General features: G+C 55.3%; 1 protein-coding gene across 4 annotated transcripts in view; it reads right to left on the reverse strand.

Moving 5' to 3' along the window:
* Nucleotides 1-7,263: 7,263 nt before the first annotated feature.
* LOC114094146 (group IIC secretory phospholipase A2) overlaps nucleotides 7,264-24,336 on the reverse strand; it is a 67,494-nt gene continuing 50,421 nt past the window's right edge. For all 4 annotated transcript variants that reach the window (XR_011708771.1, XR_011708770.1, XR_011708772.1 and 1 more), the window contains 2 exons: nucleotides 15,431-15,534; nucleotides 7,264-8,449 (listed from right to left, as the gene is read on the reverse strand). Coding sequence is in view for 1 of the 4 variants with exons in the window: in XM_071617419.1 (XP_071473520.1) it covers nucleotides 8,397-8,449; nucleotides 15,431-15,534 (157 nt within the window). In the remaining 3 variants the exon portion in view is untranslated. The remainder of the gene's footprint in view (nucleotides 8,450-15,430; nucleotides 15,535-24,336) is intronic.

The following is a 24,336-nucleotide window of genomic DNA, read 5'->3' on the forward strand; positions in this document are numbered from 1 at the left end:
TGTCTTGGGGACCAGACAGATGGAGCAGACAGGGGTGGGACCAGGGCAGGAGCCCAGGGGCCCTGCAGCAAGTCTGGCCTCAGAGGACGGGGAGACCCGGCCCTGCCTGTGGCCACCGGCTCTTCCAGCCCAGCTCTGGACATGACTTTGTCCTGGTGCTGGTTCTGGACTTGGTGGGAAGCGTGTGGCTTGTTGGGGTCTCCCCTGAGTGTGGAAGGCAAGAGCTGGGAGGTGAGAGTGAGTCCTCTCTGTCAGCCCAGCTTGATTCTCTGAGCCTCCAAGACCTGGCCTCCGGCACATGCTGGGCTGTGTCCCGGGACCCAGCTCCCAGGCATGGACAGGGCTGTGAGGCGTGGCTTCTGGGGTCCCTGGCCAGCCCTGCAGGATGATTAGGACGATTCTCCTCTGCTCTGGGGGCTTGTGGCTCTCTAGAGCCCATTAACAGCAGGTGGCCCACCCCACATCCATGGAGGTGACACAGGGGTGCAGGTCCAGAGGACAGGTCCCAGCCCCCAAATCCCTGTTGCTCAAAGTGCCTCTGAGCAGACGCCTGAGCCCACATGCAGCCAGGCGTCAGGTGCAGGGTGGCACTCCCTTGAGCACACAGAGACAGGATGGGGACACCCAAATATACCCGCAACACTTACAGCCCCTCTCCTTGCCTCTCTGACCCATGCACATATAATCCCCAACCCCCACCGCAGGACACCACTCACCTGAGGAGGACCCCTGAGCATCCTGACGGGAGCACGCAGGGCCCGGCCTCCAAACTCTCGCTTACAGCAGCCAGAGGCAGGAGGTCAAGGACCCCATCACCCTGTGCAAGGGGAGCCAAGTGTCCGGAGTCCTGTCCATGGGGAAGGAGCTCACCTGACCCACCTCAGTGAAGAGGGACACAAAGGTGGAAGGGAAGGACACTGGGAAGAAAATTCCAGAAGGCAATGGGGTGGGGGGAGTGGGCAGGGGGATGGGAGCCAGGAGAGAAGGCAAGGGCCAGCTCTTTAGAAGGGGTGGTGTCCAGAGAAGGGACAGGAATGAGAGAGGCACTGGGGTGGGGACACCCGTGGACCTGGGGACTTGCAGGCTGAGGTGAGGCTTCTCCGCTGCGCCTAGCACTGCTGTCCCCCCAGGTGCACCTTCCCATGGTCACTTATTCCCTCAGCTCCACCTCAAGGTCAGCAGCCTTCATCCACCTTCATACCATGTCCACCAGAGGCTGCGCCTGCCTGGACACTGGGAACAACCCTCAGAAAGTTCAGCCTGCCCTGGCAGTGCCCACAAGGCAGTGCCCACTGTCACCAAGGAGGGAAAGCCAAGCCAGGGGGAGGAGGCCGGGAGAGACGTCCAGGAAGAGACGGCAGGAGGGGCCAGAAGCCTCCCCAGGCAGCAGCTTCTAGAATAGCAGCCTTGGGACTAAGGGGGAGGCTGCAATGGGGTCACTCGGCATGGGGGCCTCTTCCTAGGCTCACCTCAGGACACGATGGTCACCTGCATGTGCCGCCAGACCTGCCCAGTCACGTGTATCTCCCTTGTCTACTCTCCAGGAGCCCAGCCAACAAGCTGCCCTGCTCCACCCCTCTTCGGCTGGCCCCCAAGACCCTGGGTCAAGGCTCCCACCAGGCCAGGGGCAGAGCAGGGACAGGGTACCTGGAGTCTCCTTCGGGGTCTTGACCCCTGACCTGTGGGCCCCTCCTCACAAGCACACACCCTCCCCTCTGGATGCTGGGCCAATGTGCAGGAGGAGAGTCTGCTGCTACGAGTCCACCCATCCCTACCTCACCCCAAACTCCAGGAGGCCACAGCCCCCAGAGCACCCCCAGGACTCCGCATCCCCTCTGCAAATTAATAAAGACCCCACTCTGGATCCTGAGTATCTGACTTCCCTTCCTACTGTGGGGTCCTCCTTGGCCAGGCAGTGAGAGGGGGACACAGGGACCCCTCCCAGGTCTTCATCCCTTGGAAGACAGATTCCCCCAAACCCAGTAGCTGACATGGCCTGTCCCCCGCCCATGGCTGAAGTGGCCCTGCTCCAGCACAGAGAGGCAGAGGGTGGGAACATTGGAAAGCAGTGTCAAGGCCGCGGGCAGCGGGGCCTGGGTCCTGCCCTGGGGCAGTGATAGCAAGACAGGGCCAAGGCTTTCCAGTTTCAGCCATCCTCACTCCCTCCTCTGAGCCACCAAGGCCCACAGAGGGAAAGCAACCTGCCAAAGTCACACGGGCCATAAACCAGGCTGGGAATCCTGAGCGTCGGGCTGGCACCTCCTTAATGACGGGCAGCCTGGCAGGGAGGAGGAGTGAGGAGGTCCTGGGTACTGGCCAATCTTGTTCTCTTTCCAGCTCTGCTGTCTCGGTTATGCCATCTGTGAAATGGGACCACACCTCTGGCCTGAAGGGTCACAAGCTTGTTGTGCCAGCCACTGAGACAGCTGGAGGCGGGGCTTTGTGCGCCCAGTGGGGGAGGGGTCAGGGAGGGCCTGAGATGGTGTCCTTTGTCAGCTCCAAGGTCAAACACTTCTTAGAAGGGAAGTGGGTCAGTGACAGGGAAGCCACACGAGAATGCGGCAGGACAGCAGGTCCTGAGTCCCAGCCGGGTCCCCTTCCCTACTCAGGTTCTTGTCATCTGGGTGTGAGTATCCTCGGGTATGGTGGCCAGAGGGGCTGCTTCCGATGTTCTCCAGGTCCATGGTTTTTCCTGGGGACATGTTGGGGTGATCCCTGGGGAGACACAGGCTGAACAAATGGGCTCCCCACACCACCACGACCTTCAGCAGAGCAGCCTGGGTATCCTGCAGTGTAGACAGAGCTCTCCTGAGACACTGCAAGAAGGAGGGACTCCTGGGCTGAATTCCTTAAAGGTGGAAAGCCCTGGCCCGGGCCACCCATTGGTTTGTCCACTCAGGGGCCACTCAGTACCAATGGCCCACTTAGCCATTCAAGACTGAGCCTTGAGCCTGGGCTCCGGGGAGCCCAGGGCCAGAAGGGGAGCAGAAGTGGGAGTTCGTGACCTTTGTATCTGGTGCCAGGTGGTGTGGGGAGCAGAAGATGACCTCCTAACTGTGGCAGTCCTGAAGGTGCCCCAAAGGCCCTTAGGGTGGAACCCGGCTGGTAACCGGCTGCCCCTGGGGGTGAAGGTGCCAGGGAGGGGCACAGGTCCTACTGTTGGAGGGGCGCTCCCTGCTTTACACCCTGGGCCTCTCCCACCCTGGGGACATCCTGCCACACTTTCCAGGTTGGTGAGTCTTCCTCGCTGAGGCTTGAGGAGAGGGCTGGTTGCTGACCTGGGGGCTGCCATCTCTACCCAGAGCCAGGTCTGTCTTCTCCCTTCTGCGGAGACTCCTCCCTTCCCTTCCCCTTTCCCCTATTGGTAGCTTGAAGACCTTCCTTTAGAACCAACTGTTTCCTAGGACTTGGGCGACACCTCGTGGACATTATTGGTCACCACCAGTGCTGTCCACACTTCCTGCCCCTCTGCCCTGGACCTGCAGTGAAGGGGGACCCATGGGGAGACAATGCCCAGCAGAGCCCAAGAAGATCTTCACCATCGCCTCCGCCATCTTGTCATCATCAAGGCCACCTGTCACAAAGAGCATCAATTGGGTGGCACTCAGCTCTGACTCTCCCAGGCCATGTGACCTTGGGTGGGTTTTGTCACCCCACCAGAGCTTCAATATTCTCTCTTTGGTACAGTGTGGTTAATAATGAAGCCACATCAGAGGGTTGGGGACAGAATACTGTCAGGAAAGGGAGCGCCCAGCATGGGGCCTGGCATGTAGGACATGTCAGAGCTGGTGAGTGGTGGCCTTCAGTCATGTGTTGGACAGACGGTCCTCAGGTCAGGTTGGGAAACAGGAACAAGTGGGGAAGGGGTTGCAGGAGGTGGATTGCCTGTCATCTCCTGGATGACAAATCGGAAACCTGGCAGAACCAAAGCTGTGGCTTAGCAAGAAAACCTGGCTCCCTCTATGTGGGGCGGAGGGGAGAGGGGGGAGGGGATGGGGAAGGGGGGAGGGGAAGGGGGAGGGGGAGGGGAGGGGGAGAGGAGGGAGGCAGAGAGGAAGGTTCCAAGGACACCACTGCCATCAACCACAGCAGGCCCCTGGAGCCTCACCTGACTCTGGTCACAGCTGGGCCTCGAGCTACCGCCCCCTGGGCCTGGCCTTGACCATGAATTCCTCCCGGAGGCTGGCACAGCAACACTGGCTGTCAGCTTCCCCAGTTGTGGCTTTCTAACAAGCAGCTGATGCCACCAACTGTGACAACAAGCAAAGTCTGGAGAGAAATACCAAGGCTTCCAGCCTCTGGAGGCAGAGCATACAGCAGAACAAAACCAAAATATGTCACCCTGCCAAGGACAGCCCTGCTGGACCGGCCTGGCCGGCAGGGGGTCCAGGGCTCAGGAGGAAGACAGACCAGCCAGCGCTTACTGCCCTCCAGCACTGCCCTGAGCTTCGGGCTGTCTCTCACTCATCCTCGGGCGGCTTCTGGGACGGGGCTACTCAAGGCTATTCCCAGCTTCACTTATAAATCAGGCCCAGAGAAGCCAAGTAAATGACTCCAGGTCTTGGAGGGTTTGCATCTGACCCTGAGCCTTCACCTCAGCGAGCTCCGGGTCCAACATTTGCCTTTTAAGAAAGGGAAGCAAGAGACGGGGAATCAGAAGCCATGGTGTGCCGTCCAGCTGACCCCGTTCCAGCTGGCCACCTGTGACCAGTTTCCTCCTTGAAATGGGAAAAGTACTTCCTGGGGTCCCCCTGGTGGTCAGTAAGACAGGGGATGAGAAAGCGCCCCAGGAAGGGGCTGATGTTCACTGCTGTGAGGAGACTGAGGCCCAGAGAGTGGGGGCTCGCGTGAGGCCCTCCCGACCCCAATGCCTTTATGCAAGACCAGGCCGCTCCAGCCTCCTCACCCCTGCTCACCCCGACTTCACAGAGAAATTCCTGCCTTCCCCAGCACCGGCCAGAACAAGAACCAGGCCCCCAGCAGGGCAGCACTGACCCCGGGGGCAGCCTCCTAGCTTAGCCCTTCCCCACGGATCTCCATTTCTGGGTTTCTTCTGGAACAAGACTACAGAAGACAGCTGGGAGCTCAAGGTGTGGCAGCTGGGTTGCACCTGGGTGGCCCTGAGCCAGTCCCCTCTTGCCTTGGTGAGTTGGGGATTTTCGCCACCCGGGCCTGCAGGTTGCTCAGGAACCCCAAGTGCCTGGCTCCATGTGGGCTCTCAGTCCCTGGAGGCTGTCTGTCCCAGCAACTGAGGCTTGGGGACATGTCCTGATTCCCCTACTCCCTCACTTAGGCTCTTGGGCCCCTTAGGTGACTCAGTAGTGCCTGGCCAGCAGCCTGAGCCCCCAGCCTGTGCACTCAGTGACCCAGAGGCCCAGCCACCCACTCCTCGCAGGCTGACTGTCACCCATGTTGCAGGCCACAGTCGCAGGCCCTTCCAGACTTTGTGGTGTCCCAGAGCGGGATGCGGTAAGAGCAATTCTGCCTCCTTTGGCTTCCACACATACAGTTACCCCAAAGAGTGACCGCCACTCCTGGGTGAGGTGTGGAGCCCCAACCCCCACCCTCCACCCAGACATCGAGAAAGGTGGCTGGTTAAAATCTAAAGGGAGTCCTTGTAAAACCCCTCTGTGTTCAAAGTCTGGCCGTGGGAGCTCACAGCAGTGCCCCACGGCAGCTGACATCGCTAGGTCCCCACGACCACCCCATTCCTCCACTTGGCAGCTGAGCCTTGGTCATAGCTGCCCATCTTGCTTAGACCCTGGGTGGCAGGAGGCTGGCTGCTCAAGGTCACACAGGTGGAGGACAGTGGGAAGTGCTGTGGGGAGGCTGGCCATATGGCGGAGCATGGTAAAGACGTGGGGGGTAGGAGCAGGGGTGGCATGGGACCTGGCATCCTGCTGGCCGGATGCTGTGTGGAGAAGATGGAGGGGGCAGGGTGGCTGTGGAGAGAAGCGTGAAGAGCGGCTACAGTGACCCAGGCCCAGGTGAGCAGGCTCCGGCAGGAGGGTGGGATGCAGAGACTGTGGTAAGTGCTCAGATGCTAGATTTTTTCCTCCTCATGTTTTATTTCTCATGCAAACATTCGACCTAGTATTTTATGGATATGGAGTCGGGATGAAAGGGGAAGGTGGTCCAACAGCTTGGTTGTAGGAGTTGAGAAGGAGACTCGGACACCCAGGGTTTGGGCCTAGAGGGGCCGAGATGGGGAAGGAGCTTCTGCTGTGTTAGAGAAAGGCAGGTAGGCAGAGGAGGGGACCGCTGTGGGCGCCTCTGGCCGGGAGGCTCTGCCCGCCCCCACTGGGCCTTCCCAAGGCCTGGAGCCTGTCCTCACACAGATGAGTGACTCAAGGACAGCCAGATTTCCCCGCGAATGGAGCCGGCCCTCTACAGCCCCACCTCTGTCCTCTTAGAACCAGGCTCTACACCAAACAGGCTGTCACCCAACCAGGCCCGTCCTTTCTCCTACCAGACAGGCACTGGGGCCCCTGGGAGCAGCCTGGATCTCAGGCTGAGCCCAGCTTTTCCGCCCAGCCTCTTCCTTCACCCTGTCTGGGGCTGGTCTCCGCTGTGGTCGGGACTTTCCAGGGCAGGTGCTGCTGGCTCTGCCTGGCCACCCTGCCTTTCTCACAGACCCCTCAGACCCTTCCTGATGCTCCCTGGCTGCAGTTTCCCTTCTGCGGTGACCCCTTCTGTACTGGTGCAGGCGGGGAACGAGGAAGTAGGCCAGGCTACTGCAAGACCGTGGTGCTGAGCCAGGCCAGCCCAGGGGCCCTGGTTCCTGACTGGCTGTCTCCTGCATGAACTCAGCCACCATGGCTCAGCATTTCCCCCAGGACTTTTACACCCAATTTTGTTCATGCACGTGTGTGTGCGCGCGCGCATGTGTATATGTGTGTATGTGTGTTCTTTACACCTCTGTTGCCCAGCACCATGCTGGCACATAGCAGATGCCCAATAAATGTGTGTTGGGTGACCTACTGAAATGAGCACCGCTCCTCCTGTGTGCTTCATGACACGTCTGACCCCCTCCTCCCACACTTACCAGGGAAGGGGCAGGGACCATGTCACAATGTTTCAGTGGGCTCTGTGTCTGCCACAGTGCTGAGGCCCAGGAATCTCAACTTAGTAAAGACATGACGAGCCACGCCTCAGCGTCCTGCCTTGAAAGAGCAGCCTCTCAGCAGCTCGCAGCTCTGCATGCTGTGACCAGCTGGGGAGTTGCTTTTGTCCCTATGATGCTGTCTCATGAGTGTGTGGCCAGAGGTGAGTCAGCTTGGCTGACCTGGGGCGAGCGCGCACACGTGTACCTGATCCAGGTGGGCGCTGTCTCTCCGCAGGTGAGCCCAGGCCTAGGGAGTAAAAGTGCCCTGGACCTCCAAGACCTAGGGCCTGTCACTTCCATGACTTCTGCGTTCTGAGTAAATCACACGCGGTTCAGATGCAAGGGCAGGAAGGGAGACTGGCCTCTTGCTAGGAACACATGCTCTTGAGCTGAGCTCTGCAGGTGAGAGATGAGGATATCCCGAGGCAAGGACAATCACGGTGGTTTTGCCACCTACGGTTCCACCTGGGGCCTTAAACATCAGAATCCGCCCCGATGAGATCATTTGGACGTTTATTAGAATTTAAGTCTGGAGTGACCAGAGCCTTCTAAACGTGGATGGAAATCTGGGATTCCTCTGATGCCCTCTTTCCCGTTTCTTGGCATCTTCCTGGCTATGAATCCACGTGGCAGCAGGGGGTGCTGACATGTCCTGGTGACCCAAGACACGAAACCAGCATCAAGCTGCTCCTACCTGTGGGTGTCCAGGGGGCAGCCCTGGAGCAAATGAGAGCCAGACACCAGGTGTGGCTCCCAGAATCCCATTTCCCAATATTTCTGCTTTGTCCCCAGGGTTCCCAGGTAGATCTGTTGTAGGCAGGTTCCCAGGTCTGCCTGGCATCTCGATTTGGGGTTGGGCAGGGGGAGAGTGTAGGGCTCCCTGCTTCTGGATCCCTGTGGGAGGGGGCTGGGAGCTCCTGTCTGCTCCACCCCTTGCTTTATCCTTCCAGCACTGACTACTGTCTGGATAGGTCACTTATTCAGGAGACCTTGGTGGTCCCTCTCTACCCTCAGGTCAGGGAATTCGCCTCACTTCTAACCTCCAGTCCTCAGGGGCTGGAGGAGAAGGTGCACCGAGGTGGCAGTGCCAAAGGGTGGCTTGTCGGGGATAATCAGAGATGGCTTCCTAAAGGACGGCAGGAGAGCAGATGCCGAGTGACAAGGGGCTGGTGGCCTTCCTAGCCCTGGAGCCGGTGCCTGCCGTGCTGGGGCCAGCTGGAGAAGGGCTTGAAGTTTTCTCGTAGGTGGGCGGGCTCTTTCTGAAGCAGTAGCAGGTTGCTGGTCACCACTCTCAGGCCTTCAGCCCGCAGAGGCAACTGTCACCAGGACCCAGGGAACATCCACCTGCAGAGACACACAGGGTCATGGTTTTAAGGCTGGGGAGAGCAGGGAGCTGCAGGGGCCAAGGGCTGAGGCCAGGAAGGGAAGGAGCCAGGCGTCCTTCCCCTTCATCTGCAAGCATTCCCCACCACATCCGGGCACCCACAGTGCTGGAGTGAGCGGCCTAGACGGAAACGAGGGGTGGGGAGGGGGCTGCATGGAACAGCCCTGAGGTACGTGGGCAGCCACGGGCCACGGGGGGAGGGCAGGGACTCATGTTCCCAGAGCCCATCTCACATTTCTGACTGCCTGCTTGACATGCCACTTGGGTGGCTTGGCACCTCCAACTGGGACGTTCAAAATGGCACCCTGGGCAGACCAGTGCCCCTTCCACCTGCCAAGCCTGTCCTCCCTCCACACTCAATACATGGCACCAACTCTGACTGGAACTAGAAAACTAGGAGTCAACCTGGTCCTCTGTCCATGTCCACACCCAGCCCCGAGTCCTGTTTAAAGTATTTCCACGTTTAAAGTATTTCACGCTCTGCCTGCTTCTTTCCACCATCCTGGCCCAAGTGATGACCAAGTCCCAGTCATCGCCAGCTCTTCCTCCTTAATGGAAGGAAATAAGCAGGAGCAGTCTTGAAATGTCCCCTGAATTATGTTCACTCTTCTTCAAGCCCCACTATGCTTTCCTCTTATTCAGGGAAGACACCCCAGCCCTGGTGGCCCGTGGAGCTCACTTGCCCTGACTGCACCCTCCCAGCCTCCCCTTCCTCATTGAACCTTCACCCCCCCCAGCCTCATTCTGCTCCAGGGACTCCAGCCTCTTTTAACTCACACATCTTACCCTGTCGTCCCAGGACCTTTGCACATGCTACCCTCTTGGTCTGAAACCCTTCTCTCCAAGACCTTCAAAGGGTAAGATCCATCCTACACTTTGGGTCTTGATCAAATTCCACCTCCTCAGAAAGGCTGTCCCTGGCCATCCCAGCCACTCTCCCATGTCCCCCAGTTTATGTCATTTGCTCCTTTTCCCAATCTGCACTGGCTGATTGGTTGACTTGCTTGGGGCCTCTCCTCTGTGGAGCGTGAGTTCTGGGATGCTGGGCCCCCGTCTGGCTCAGCGTCTCCAACATCTAGAACAGATGTTGGCACCTCAGCCGGAGGCACAAACAGCTGTTGAATAAGTGAATGAGCCTGTGGGCCTCGGGGACCCAGCGTCTGCCCTTGGGTCGAGCAGCCACTAGATGGGGCCTTTTCTTAGGTGTCCAGGGTCCTAGTTGTGTGTGTGTGTGTCTGTCTGTCTGTCTGTCTGTCTGTCTAAGACACAGCTTCCCCCCATTCTAACTCCCCCTGAGTTCCACTGTCTGTGGGGTTGGAGTGACCAAGAAGGTCACCAAACGCCTTGGCGTGTAACCGGGGAAGTCAGCCTCGGTGTCTGTCTATAAAGTGGTGACAAACAGAAGTGCCTCCTTCCCGGTGGTGGCTGGTGGCGAGGCTGCTGCGGCTGCGCTCCTGGGCAGGGCACTCTGCCAGGCCCACTGCTGCCGTGACAGGAAGAAGCGGTGGCTGCTCAGGGGACCGGCGTGGCTGCAGGCTGTCCGCCGCCCTCCTCTGCAGCGTCCACCTGGCGGCAGGAGCTGTCCTCCCGCACCCGTCTGCAGGCGCCGTTTCTCAAGGCAGATGTCACCGCCCCACGCCCAGCTGCCCCTCACACTCGCCCTCTGGAAGGTGCCAGGGATGTTCACGCCACTCCCACTCCTCCTGAGGCCCAGGCCACCTCTGCCCTCCCACTCCCCCTTCCCCATCTGCCACAAGCTGTCAAGGTCCCTCAGGCCCCTCCCCAGGCCCGGCCTCCCCTCTGCTGTCCCTCCCAGAGCAGCAGTGGCAGCCACCCCCCTTCTCTCTTCCTGCTTGTCTCCGTCTCTGTCCCCTCCTCTCCTCCCTCTCTCTTCTCCTGCATCTCAACTCCCAGGCCTCCTCCCTCCCTTCCCCCACTGCCCTCTCCCTCCCCCTCATCCTCCTGTCCTTCCTAAATCCTTCCTTCCGTCTCCACCTCCCATAGCTCACCCAGCCCCTGGCTCTTCTGTGGATCTCTGCAACGGTCCTTCACTGGGGACTGCCACCCCTCAGCCATGGTAGGACCGGGCCTGTCACCACGGGGAAGAAGAGGCAGCCCTGGGCCAAAAACGCCATCTCTGGGAGCCTCCTCCTAAAAGCAAACCTAGATCAGATCCTGCATCTTGGAGTGTGCTATAGGAGAAACTGAGGCATGAAGAAAAGGACTGGTGGCTTCAGAATGTTCTTTCCCTTTCCATGAAGTACATCTCCATGAATGAGAGAAGGCCACAGGTCTATGTTCCTGCCTGTGGCTAACCCAGACCCTCACCAGGCCTATCTGTGCCCCCAGCCTGGACTCAAATTTTCCCCCAATTCTCTGTTCAAGTGGCACTCTTGGTAGCCTGGTCCCTATCAGAATGTCTCAGCACCTCACATATTCTGGATTCCCACCTCCAGCCCAGACCTCTGCCTTAGCGCCAGACTTCAATGCAAGTGTCTCATTGCCGACCCCTTGGATGTCTGACACGTTCCTTTATTAGTCCGTTTTCCATAGCTATAACAAAACACCTGACACTGTGTAATTTACAAAGAAAGAGGGTTATTTAGCACATAGGTTTGGAGGCTGAAAGTCTAGACAGCAAGGTGGTGGCTCTGTGGGTCTTGTCTGGCTGCCTCCAGGTGGATGGCATCCTGGCAGGAGCATGGCCAGAGGGGGAGATCACACAGCAAGGGCGGAAGTCAGACAGACCCAGGAGGGGCCCATCTTGCTTTTATAAACAACCCTCTGTGGGAACTAAGCATCATCTCGTGAGAACTGCATTAGTCTCTTCCAGAACCCCCAGACACCTAGTGACCTCCTACGGGCCCCACCTCTTAAAGTCCCCCATTTCTCAACATGGCCACTCTGGGGACCAAGCTGCCAACACAAGAACCCCTGGGGGACACACTTACCCATATCCAAACCACAGCACGTCTCAGACTCCAGGGTTCATACCAAACCCCCTGTGTCTCCATGGTCCGCTCCTCCCCCATTTCGCCAGGTCAGTAGATGGTGCCACTACCCCATGGCCTCAGGCCTCCAGCCTCCATTAGCCTCCCTCTCCTTCAGACCAACTCCAACCTGTGGGCAGGTCCTGGCAACTGCACCTCCGAAGCACAGCCGCCATCTGCCACCACCCCAGTTCAAACTCCGGTCACCCCTCCACAGGGCTCCGGAAGCTGTCTCCTCCTGGCTCCTCATCCCTCCCCTCTTCTGCACATCAGCCACAGGAATCTTTCCAGAACAAAACTCCCACCTGGGGCAGCGCCAACCTCCTCTCCCTTCCTTCCCACTCCTGCCACTGGCAACGAGCCTCAGACCTCCCTCGCAGGCCTCCCTTGGCCACTTGAAGTAGGCCCCCTGCCCCTGGCCTGCACCTTGCCCTAGCTTGGCACCTTGTTTGAGCTGCTCACAGCCTGGTCCCTATCAGAATGTGTCTCCATGGTGACCAGGTCGTGGGCTCTTGCCCCTAGAAGGGAAGCTCCCTCCCGACAGGGGTGGTATCTTTCTCTTTTGCTCTCCGCCCTGATGGCTGGTCTGCCCCCGCAGCGTTTGCTGATGGCCTTCCAGGCTGCCCTTACGTGGCCTGGGCACCAGCCAAAGGAGCCTGTGCCGGGGCCCAGGAGCCAGGATCTGGTTCCAGATCTGTGGCTCACGCAGATGACAAAGGTCTTTGCAAACTCAACTCCCAGAAGCTGCCACTTCCGCCTTCCCACTCTGGTGGAGGGGGCATCGGAGGCCCAGAGACGGAGGTGACAGCAGTACAGGTGGCTAGAACCAACCGTCTGTCTCCAAGGCTGGGCTCCTCCCCACACGACACATGCATGCATGCGTGGGTGGAGGGGGGTGTCACTGCCGGTGATCTTAAAGTCCCTTGCAAATGCCAAGTACTTATGTAAGCCCACTCAGAGGAGGGAGAACCACCCCCCCAGGCTGCTGGAGGGCAGCTGTCCCCTCTCAGCAAACCAGCCCCTGGGCTCTGTCAGAGGCCTGTCTCTGCATTGATCTCCTGGTGGCATTCAGGTGGACAGACCAAGTTGTTTTGCGCCTTCCCTTCCGGGCTCACCTACCACATCCCTCCCCAGCAGCCACTGGTTGCTAGGCAACATGGGACCAGGCTTGGGTGCAGGATTTCAGAACTCAAGGGAGGCTGGGGAGGGGTTAACCCTTGCAGGGCAGCTCTTTGAACAGAGGGGTAGGGGTAGGGAGGGGGGCCTACCCCAGGAGAGTGGCCGGAACAGCCTTGGCCGCCCAGTGCTTTCCACCAAGTAGAGGGGAAGAGGAAACCTGGACAGACCGGGAAATCGCCGTGTCCCAAAGGAAGGGCACTAACTGGGTAGCCACTGCAGGCCATCTGCTGTAGCAGGTCACTCTCCTCAGTGCTCCCAGCCACTTTGTGAGACACCGGTGATGAGCTCCGCTGTATAGACAGGGAGACGAAGGCCCAGCTGGGAGGGGGGAGGCTGGGAGGGGGCGCGTGGGGGTGGGACCCAGCTCTGCCTGGCTCCTTCGCCTTTTAGCAGAAGTGGGAAGATCTGAGCCATTACAGAGGCCCTCGTTGCCCTCCCTGGGCCAGGGCTGAACCTTCTGACTAGCTTGCTGCAGATCACGAGGCCTACATTTGTGTGACAGTCCTTCCAACAAGCATGAGCCTGTCACCGTCTACAGGGCAGGGTGGTGGGAGGCAGGCCCACCTGGCTCTGAACCCCAACTCTTCTTTCCCTGACTGACCGTGGTGGTGACTCAACCTCTCTGAGCTCAGCCTCCTCTTTGATAGTGGAGAGAATAGTACCCACCTGAGAGGCCCATTTCTGGGGTTCAAGGTGCTGCATGTAGAGCATCTATCTTGCCACCTGGAGTTTCCATAAGAATGTGACTCGCAGGACAGGAGGAGCCTGGCCTGCCCTTGCTCTGTGCCTGGCCCTGGCACAGTGCTGGCACTGGACAGGCACCCAGGGGTGCTCAGTGCATACTGGGCAGGTGAATAATTGTTGCCTGGGTCCCAACACACAGCAGCCACAGATCCAGCAAGAGCCCAGGTGGCCTGGCTCTCGGCTCACTGCTGGGGGTTGCTGATGCCCGGTGCTGACACACAGCCCCTCCTGTGCTAGGCCCCTGGGCAGGGAGGGCTCCAGACTGCGGGAGCCCGGGGCAAGGCTCAGGGCAGCACGTGAGGAAAGCACAGCCCAGGCCACCAGCTGGCCAGTCAGCTCTCGTCACCACCCGGCACAGGCCAATCAAGGGATATGTGCCACCTGGTGGGGCTCCAGCCTCCTCCCACCCCCAGTTACTTTCCTGCATCCTCCCATCTCCTGAGGTACAGAGTGTCCCCACCGGCCCTCTGCCCTGTGAGCAGCCAGGGCGGAGGCTTGGTCTGGGCCTCTGACCAGGGGAGGAAGCCTCTCTCCACCCCCTGATTCCACTGCCCTCCCTTGACACCACCTGTTCCCTTCTTCCCCATCCTTGCACTTTGTGAGCGCATCAGAGGAGGGCGCCCTTGAGCATTCTTCTCCAAAAGTGGGGCCTTTTTGACCACGGTAAGGGGGCACTTGACACCTTAACCAAGATGAAGAGAGGGAGCCCTGTAAAACGCGACCAGGAACCAGGTTGGGGATGGTGGGGGGGGGGGGGACCTTGCCAGGCATCCCTCCCTCTCTGACAGTCACCGCCCCTCCTCATGGGGCAGACAGCCCCTGGCCTCAAGAAGGTGTCATTCTTGTGTTGAAACAAACAACGCCCTGGGGCACCACCCCCACCTTCCCCTCTCCCAGTGTGGCCTTAGGGGCGTCATGGAAGAGGTGCTTGGCTTTAGGCCTGAGGATGACCCTGGGCAGAGAGCTCCAGCTTGAAGCCTGCTTGGGCTCCCCTGGGGAAAGGGGTGCTTCCGGTCAGGGGAGAGCTCATGGGGGGGCAGGGGCCACGCAGGGGGCAGCGGGAGGAGCTGAAGCTGATCTTCTCCAGCCAGTGTCGGAGCCTCCAGTCTACCCCACGTCCGTCCTCACAGCTGGTGCCCAGAAGACCTCACAGTCCCAACCCTGGGTCTGGGTACGAGCCGAGTTAGAATCCCGGGTCAGCACACTGAGCACTCTGGATTGGGGGGGGTGCGTGTCCTTGGGATGGTTTTCCCTGACCTCACGGAGACAGATGAGCTCCAGAAACCCTCACTGATGGAAAATCACACCAGGGAGGAAAGGTGTTCACGCACCTCCACCCTAGGAAGGGAGCCCCACTCTGTATGGGGGACCCAGACCACCGGCTGGAATGAGTGTGACTCACAGAAGGCTACTGCCCAAAGCCACTTACTCTTTAGACAACACTTGCCCTACCCATACCTACACCCCACCAGCCGCTCCACGCCTCGGGACCCCAGGTCGTTCCCCGTGGGTGGACTCTCAGTGTACCTGCCCACTCTGGCTTTTTCCACCTCTTTCAGTGGCCTCAATATCCTGTGAACTCCCTTCTCATATTCCTCCTAGTTACTTTTGTGTCCCCCATTGCACCGACCTGCATGCCTGGCATGCAGTTGCCCTTAACGAGTATTTGCTCAACTGAAAGTCGGTTGAGCTGCTTTGTTGACACATGCCAGAAATAGGGAAGAATGTTTGCAACAGCAACAGTTGCCAAGGGAAGCTGCAAAGACAATGTAATCTCAAGTCAACAACTTTTTATTGAGCATGTACTATTTGCCAGGTGCTGGAAATACAGCTTTGGGCAGAGAGACCAATGAGAGATAAAACAAGCCCTTTCCAAGGAGCTCTGGTCCTTGGTCTTGCCCCTTTCCATCTCAAAGCATCTGGAAAAAAAAAAATCTCATTTCCTAAAAGACCACTGGGTCAGCAAGGAAGTGGTGGTTAAGGAAAGACCAGATTCTAAGGCATTTCCCTACAGAGAAGGCTACTCACAGACCACCGTCTTGTTGATGATGTGGGACTGGTAGCTGTTCAACACAGGCTGGCAGCCAGACTCCTTCAGCCTCTCGTAGCAGCAGTCATGTGTCACACAGCATCTGGGGCCAGATGAGAGGGAGATGACGGATGGCATCTGTGCAAGGGTTCCTGGGGAATTGGCTGGAGGACCTCAGGTGGAACAGCAAGGGACTCACCTGTCTCCCCTCCGGGAGCCAGAGTGGCGAATACTACTAAAACAGTTGTCCCTCGGTTCCAAGGAGGAAGGGTTCTGCATCCCTGAGGATACTGAAGTCCTCAAGCTCAAGTCCCTTATGTAAAATGACATAATATTTGCCTATAACCTACACATGTCCTCTATAATACCTAATGCAATGAAAATAATCATTATACTGTGTTGTTCAGGGAATAACAAGAAAAAAGCCTATATGTGTTCAGAACAGACACGTTGTTTTTCAAATAGTTTCCATGTGAGGTTGGTGGAATTGAGGATGCAGAGCCCGTGGTTACCGCTGGGCGACTGTAATATTAAAAATAAATAAAAACAGCCAGTAACGTCCACTGAGCCCCCCTAGTACCTACTGCTGTTTCCTTGGTGACTCGGTCCCCTGAGCAGTACAGTCGTTGTCCCCATCTTGTAGGTGAGGAAAAGCGATTCAGAAAGGCAAATTTCTCAAAATTATGTGGCTGGCCTGTGGGGTGTGTGCGTGCGTGCGAGTGTGTGTGTGTGTGTGTGTGTGTGTGTCTAAGGAGAGAGGGAGAGAGAAAGAGAATTGCTATATATCATATTAATAGATCTGATACTTAATAGTTGTTGGTTAAGTGTTTAGTTCAACAAAAGAATGTTGAAGCAATGATGGGAGAACAAAAAGTATATTCATGATATTTGCAAGACCCAACAATTTGTTGATTACAAATCTTTGTGAAGTTAGCTGCTGTCCTGGAAATACAAAACAAATTAAGAACAGGGCGGTAGCAGGAGTTTACATTCTAATCATCTAATGGTTACCCTTAAGTAGCCGAGACCTAGCACATATCCTACCCTGCAGGAAGCAATAAACCTTATCATTTGAATATACACATGATCATGTGGATACAATAAGTTTAATCACAGCCCTAAGACAAAGGATACATAATAGAGACCTCGTGAAAGGGGGGGAGGGCTGAAAATACCTGTGTCTTCAAGAGTAATAGTGACATTTCAAATTAGGGAAAAATACTAAGGGGAGGTAAGATAAAAACAAATAATTAAAATGATAAAAAAATCATGTGGCTGGGAATGATAGACCCAGAACTCAAATGGGTCCCTGAGACTCTTCCATTCGTCCAGCCATTTTTCCTGAGCACCTTCTATGTGCCAAGAACTGGGATAGTCGTGAAGGAGAGTACTGTCAACAAGAACAGTCACAGTCCTGCTCTCAGTGCTCAGAGCTGGCTGGGGGCTGGGGGACGGGAGGCAGGAGGGAACAGCAGGGGATTGGCCTCTGCCCGCTTCTTCCACCAGGAGGGTCAGGGATGTGGAGCCCCCGGGGACAGCCAGTAAGTAAGCTCACATCCTAAGACAGAATGCCAAGGACGGCGTTTCCATTCCCTTTCCCTTTCCCATCTGCAGGCGGGCTCTTGGCCTTCATCTTTGGCTCACAGTTCTGAATCTGCCTTTGAACTTGGACCGGGAGGCACACATCATCAAGGAAAGGGGACAGGCTATGACAGAGGCAAACCCTATTCCAGTCCTGGTTTTGCCACTTAGGACCACAAGGCTTAGCGGCTCTTGGTCTGGGACCCTCCCCTGTCCTCACCTGTAACATGGGGGTGGTGACACCACCTCCTACAATCACTAGGAGGGTTAAATTAGTCCTCGTGCAAACCACCTGTCCTGGCCTGTCCGCTGTTCCACCACCAAGCGCGGGAGACTCAAGCTCAGGTGTGATATTTCAGGCCCTGTGGTAGGGACATACCTGTCCAGCTAGGTTGAACGTGGCAAGGAACACTTTGTCTTCTTATTTCTTCAAATGAAGCAACACGCACACTACCCAGTTTCCTCCCTACACCCTCCCCAGATGACACCAGCTGTCACCTCTTCTAGGAAGCCGCACTCGCCCACCCCATCCTTAGGAGCAGGCCTTGGAATCCAGGTCGGGGCCATGTGATCGCACCCAGATGGTCAACTTTTCCAAACTGGGCCACTTGGATTCTCTCCTAGAACATGTAATAGGGCCGGGAGGCAGCAGGGTAGTCTAGCCACGCCCATAATCCTAAAATCCAAGGGCTGGGGGAAGAGCACACAGTTCCTTTAAAATAGCTTCTAGTGCTCTGGACAGGACCAGCTATGTGCCATGCAGGGCCTGGTGTGGAAGGGAACGCAGACCTCTTGTCAAAAACGGCAAGGTGGTGGCAGCAGCACATATACACGTTGGGCCCTTAGGAGGACTGGCCTGGCCAACTTCATGGTCACGTGTTCAAGAAGCTGGCCCCGGGCACAGGCTCTTCAAGTCCCACCCTGTGACCCTTCCAGTCTTTTCTTACGTTGGCCTGAGTTGGTTTCTCTACTTGCCATGAAAGGCTCCAGGTTCTCCCCTGCCTGTCTCTGGCTTCAAGCTACAGCTTCAGTGCAAATCGAATGGCAGGTGGCCTTGGAGCCCTGCACACACCTGTCTGGGTCGTCCACAGGGATCCCTTTTTCTCTGAGCCCACAGTAGCAGTCCTATCCATAGTAGGAGAGGAAGGCTCTCCTTCCCGTGATGTGGCTGACCATCCTCTGGAACTGCCAGAAGCTGCTGAGGGTGGGGACTGTTACTGGCAATGAGGAAACAAGGAACAGGAAAAGTGGCAAAGAGTATGGTGCAGCCTTGGCGTCCCCCACCAGGGTGCTTTGAATGGGGGCTGTCACCAGGTCCCTAAAGCAAAGTGATGGCCTGGCTGGGATCATTGGCCTCTCTCCTGGGGAAGAAATAAGACCAGGTTTACCCCGCCACACAGGGTTTCTTGCTAACCCACGATGAGCACCCAGTTTCCATGACATTTAGGACAATGCTCCTTGCCTTCCCCTCAGATGTAGAAAATCACCACTGGAGGCAGAAGCCCCCTCAGGTCTGATGCAACATTAACAGAAAAAGTTCAAAGCTAGAAATGCCAGTCCCTCCGGATATCATCAGGCATTTACAACCTCAAAGGAGAAATCAAATATGTTCGAGGCAGGAGAGACACCCTCGATCCATATTTTAAAGTAGCAAATGCACGTGGACTCAGTGATTTTTACTTCTACAAAATGCTTCCAGAAGCAGGCACAAAAATATATACAAGGATGTTTATGCGGTATTGTTTGTGATATCAGAACAATGGAAACCACCCACGTGCCCACCAATGGAGGGTGGGTAATAAAATTAAGTGTTTTGAAGATATATTATCTTTAATAGCAATATCTCTAGGCAATGGGATTTAGGAGGTGGATAGAGAAACCAACTGGAAACAGTTGTTTTGTATACAGCTATGCAATTTGTTTTTATTTTTTACAATGAGCAGGTATTATTTTTCTATTACAGTGTTTCCAGGTGTGTGTGGGGGGGGTAAGGACCTAGATGATTGAACACCCAAGTTTTAGGAGTGGTTACACCTTCGTGTAGGAAAGGAATAGGTTCCAGGAAAGGTAAAGAGGGGCTGCTGCAGGTACTCAGTATTAACTTTGCAATAAAAATACAGACAAAACATGAACTTGAAGAAGAAAATCAAAGGCAGAGTTTGGGGGCATTTTTCCGGGCACCTTCCTGCCTCGTTGCCCTGTTGGAAGCCTCACTATTGTGGCAGAAGCCCCCTCCTGCTGCAGGCAGGAGTCGGTGCTTCTACTCTCGGAGGAGGAAAAGTTTCTGGTCCACCTATATTTGCCTTTTTAAAAAATGGATTGAGACTGTCTTTCCTAACTCATACATATTTTGTTTTTTCTGTGAAATTGTAATGCATGATGATATCCAGAGGGGCTGGCATTCTTAGCTTTGAACTTTTCTTATTTTACATCAACCTGAGCCAGGGGGGGGGTCATTTTCAGTTCCTGGAGAGAGGTGGGACCCCTCTCGGGCTGCAGCTCTTCAGGACATGCTGTGGGGCAACAGAAGGGACCCCTCCTGCATACAATTTCCTGTTATACCATGACCTTGAAAGCTGTCAATTCCACCACTAGGGGTAGTTTAGACATTTTTAAGATTAGGGACCCGAAAGTTACTGTTATACAGCTGAAATAGACATTTTTTTAAAAATGAATTTGGACAAATATCTACTCAACTAATCCAGAATAAATCTACGAATTTTCCAAAACTCAGAACATTTTCCTAGGGGGACTTTCTTCATTTTGCAGAGGAATGCAATCTGCTCCCCTGATCACAATGACTAAGAGTGACCAGTTATTCCTTAAGTCATCGTTAGAATATCTTTCTGATAATAATGCACCACACCTAAACTAGCTAGATATGTGCCTGCCATTTTGCGCAGAAGCCACAAGACTTTAAATAAAGGCAACTAACATCCAAAGGAAGACCCTCCCAGGGTCAGAAGTGGTCGAACCACAGCTGGCGCCTCTTCTGAGTACAAAGCCAGCAACATCCTAGAAGTTCTGAGATCTCAGCATTGGGGTCAGCACACTCCAGAACAGAAACAGAAGCAGAACTTTGGTGGCAGCCTGTTTCGGTGACTTGTGGCCTTCCCTCACCCAGTGCCACCTCAGAAGGGGCCACCCCAATGGAAGAGCGAGGACAGCATCCTGGTACCACCTATCTGGCTTACTACTTATGGCAGGAGATAAGGACAACAAGAAGGGCAATGACCTTCATCCCCAAGAACAGCAGGGGTCCAGGGAGCCAGGGTCCCACCTTCTTTGTCTGCCAGTGGAACTCCTGTTTGGGAAGAAGTGACTGGAATGAGACGAGGCCATATGAGTGCAAACCAGTCACTGTGCAGGCCTCGGAAAGCCTTCAGCAGAGGGCGCAGAGAGCTTTTTTCAATTCTCTCCGAATATGATATCCTTCCTGGTATTTAGACCCAGATATTAAAAAATAAGAAGGACTTCATTAAAAAATCCAAGTATCATTTTTTTTAAACTTCTTTGAACAACACCATCTCTTCAACATTTTCTTTTTCCTTTGGAGGAGTCAGGAGTCCCTCTGTTCTCAAGTACAAATGACACATACACTGTTCACGATGGCACTCCAGCTCAGGGAAACCTGGTTGCACTTGCATCTCTGTCCAGGGGTTTTCCCCGTTTGAAACCCTGGTGTCTTGGTGGTAAACTCCGTCCCTCCGAAACTTGGCTTCCTCCTGTAAAGTGAGACTAATAATCCCTATGAGCAATGTGAAGCCTTTATTAAGAATGCTAAGGGCCTGGCGGGTATTGTATGACTCAATCCTCGCATCTTAGGAGTTCCTATGATCACCATAGAGAGGGGGTAACGGAGGCCCAGAGAAGCTGAACCAATTCCTTATAATCCTACAGCTGTCTACTCCACGGACTTGTGGGAACCAGTTGAAACAATGAAAATAAGACTGTTACCTGTTATAAACCACAGAAACAGGTAAACCTCGTGTTTTCATTACCATCAGTGGTAATGACACCCAGATTAGGCACACTGCCCATGGGACAATGGAGGAGAATGGGGTCTTGTGTCCCAGTGAGCCACATGGGCCCCATCATAAATCAGGTTACGCCTGATAATGTCAGGACTTGGAGCGTGAACAATAGCTCAGCTGAGCCTAGAGACTTTGGCAGGTGCCCGAGCTGTGGCTAGATTTTCACCCCGTGGCAAAGTTTCCCAGGGAAACTCAAAACACCCAGCCTGCCGCAGAGCCCGGGGAGAGGTGACCAAGTGCGTTTACTATTTTGCCCTCTTTGGCAAAATTCTGGTGGATGCTGTGAGGCTAGGCCCTGACCAGGTCGTGTGCTGGCCACCCTTCCTTTCCTTGCTATGCAGGAGGTTTTTAAAATTAGGTTCTATCTCCACAGGCTTTTGCTTCCCTTTTCTCTTCTGAGTTTGAAAAAAATAATTGTGCGCAGCTTTGGTGCACAAAGGAGAGACATCTTTTGAATGGGCAGGCGATGGTATTTTAAAGAGACAAAGAGAGGGGTCAAAGTTGGCTACTGGTAATGAAATCTGACAGACTCTTATTAAGCACCAACTGCGTGCTTGGCTAATGAGAAGATTCTGGCCCAAGCAAGGCTGCCAAGCTGGCCGCAGATACCAAATACGTATAGGCCAAATATAGCCCTAAGCGCCGTGTGGGCAGAAGGTCTGGGTTCACTTCTCCATTGGTTCTTCCATGTTTAGCTGGATCTTCAGGGAGGACATGCCAGCTGCTCCCCACCCTCACTCTCTGGGAACTGCCCCCTGCTACAAGGTTCCCTGTGTCTCGAGGTTATGACCCCTTAGGGGAGAAGGGAAAGGGTGGTCTCTAGTTCATGCCTGGCTGGGGTGATGTTTTTAAGGCTTGGCCCCTGCCTCTTTCAGGACAACTCCGAGAGGCCTTGCCAGCCCCAGAACTCCCTGGAGGACTGGCCAAGACCTCAGCAACTGCCTGCATCAGCTTCTCCCTCTATGCATCAGCTTCTCCTGCTATATGCCAGTGTCCCCCACAGCGTCAGATTCTCCCCCCTATGACATCTTTCCCCATGCATGTCAGCTTCTCCCTTTGTAAGTTGGATTCTCCTTCTGGGTCAATTTCTCCCACTGTATTAGCCTTTTCTCCCCCCACCCCCCCCCCTGAGGCAACTTTGTCTTCTGCCCAGTCTTGCCTGGTTCAGTTCCCGATAGCTGGGCCTCCTGGGAGGCTCCCAACAATGCGCTTCTCTGTCTGAGTCTGTATCCAGGGAGCCCAGTGGAAGCTCACGCGGAGCTGGGAGCACTGCTCTAGAGCTTGTAGAAATAAATGTCTTTTGTGCTCCGAGGCAGGAGCGCGAACCCTCTGGGGAGGGTCACAGAGAGCTTCCCTCAGGAGGGGGCACTGAGGAGGCCTTGAATGAACTTCAGCCTGTATTCTGCTCCCATTTCCTTCTCCCTACAACCCTTCAAGGTAGGCGCCATCACTGTTGCATTTGACAGACGAGGAAACCGGGGCTCAGAGGAGAGAAATGATCTGAAAATAATCCACACAGCTACCAAGTGGCAGGGCCAGGATTTAACTTCTGTCCCTAACTCCAAACCCAGGGCTTCTTCCTGCTCACTAGGTCCCCACCTAGACCCCCTCGTCCCCGTGGCATTCTGAAGGTCTCAGCATTTTCGGAGATCACAGCTACGACTTGGGCGAGACAGATGCGGTTCCCTCCTTTTGACTTTTGGTTTGGGACTGAGACAAAACCAAGAGCTCGGGGCCAGAGAGCCAGAGAGGGAGGGGCAGCCACATTCAACCGACTCCTGCAGCAAGTGGGGGGCCCTGGGAGCCCCTCCAGGTTATGTGCACAACTCATTGATCCATCTTTCAACACACAGCACTGAAACCCTGGTGGACTCTGCGAAGGAGAAAGTAAGATGGACATAAACTGCAAAGCCCCACGAGAACCAAGGTCACAGCCATTTTATCCACTTCCTAATCCCTAGCACCCACCTAGCACCATGCCTGACACAATGAGTACCGACGACGATGAAGAGGACAACTTATATATTGCACTCTTTAACACCCTGCTAGGTTACTGACCACGCCACGTTTGCTATTATTGCTATTATGATATCTTCTTCATCGTACACAAAAGTAAACTAGGCAAGGAGAGATGGGGGGCACATACACACCTGAGGAATGAATGGATGAGTGAATGGTCACTGTCTTGTCATATTTTGAGTCACATAGACAAAAGCAATACCTACAACCAACCTAGTACCAACTTGGGGCCTGCAGGTTGTCTCCGTGAGTCCTCTTAGGATATTCCCAATGAGGCTTATGTTATCGATCCCAGTTTATCACTGAGGGTAACTGAACCTGGCAGAGGTTAGGTCATTTGCCCTTCGAATTGACAGGTGCCAGACTTACCCCCAGGTGCACCTGACCCCCAAAGTGGGCACTCCTCCTCACCTGGTAGTTACATGAACCATTGGCCCAACGGCTGCACCTACCCAAAACACAGCTGGGAAGACAAGACCCAGCCACCCAAACAGCTCCGCAGATACCACAGCGCTCTTATTTTACTCACAATTCTAACAAGCCCCTAAACACCCCCTTTTTCAGAGCCAGCTGTTGCACAGGAATGAAATCCAGAGTGGCTTTCTTGGTAGGAAGGCCAGGGAGGAAAGATAAACCAGTAACTATGGAGGCCTGTGAGCCTGGGGCCACTGAGTGTGGGGGCAGATGGCTGGTGGCATTCGCTGTATTGCACCGGAGCAGCCAGGACAAGGTGCTCTGTGCCGAGCTCCTAGACAGACAGCAAGCAACACAGATCCTACCACAGGAGAGAGGCCTGGAGCTGGCCCTATTTCCTGTCAGAGGATTTAAGCTCGGCTTCCTCCTCTGAGATGGAGACAGTGGTCCTGCCCAGCCCCCAAGGAGCACCAACAGATTCAACCAACTCCCAAAGGTAAATGCACTTGGCCGACAGTTGCCAAGGTAACGACAGTGCTTGTCGGAGTCTGCTCAACGAGACCCGAAAGTAGGCAACTCATTTTTGGATATTTTCCAACAATATGGGGAAAACAATAAAGCCCTAAATACTTCAAGGGGTAAGCTTCATTATCTAGAAACTTCCCTCCGGCAGATGCCCTCAGGAAGCTGATTCACCAGGAGACATGACTAAGGTACCAGCCGCTCAGCCTCGTTAACTAGATTATCCACCCAGTTCACATTCCTCCTGAAGGTTATCTGGGACCTCAATGCAAACGTCTAATGGGATCAAGAAGCCCCAGAGCAAGACACCGGGTACAGGTAGAGTGTGGTGGCTC

The sequence above is a fragment of the Marmota flaviventris genome, chromosome 10 (genome assembly GCF_047511675.1).
Source record: "Marmota flaviventris isolate mMarFla1 chromosome 10, mMarFla1.hap1, whole genome shotgun sequence".
Taxonomy (NCBI): domain Eukaryota; kingdom Metazoa; phylum Chordata; class Mammalia; order Rodentia; family Sciuridae; genus Marmota; species Marmota flaviventris.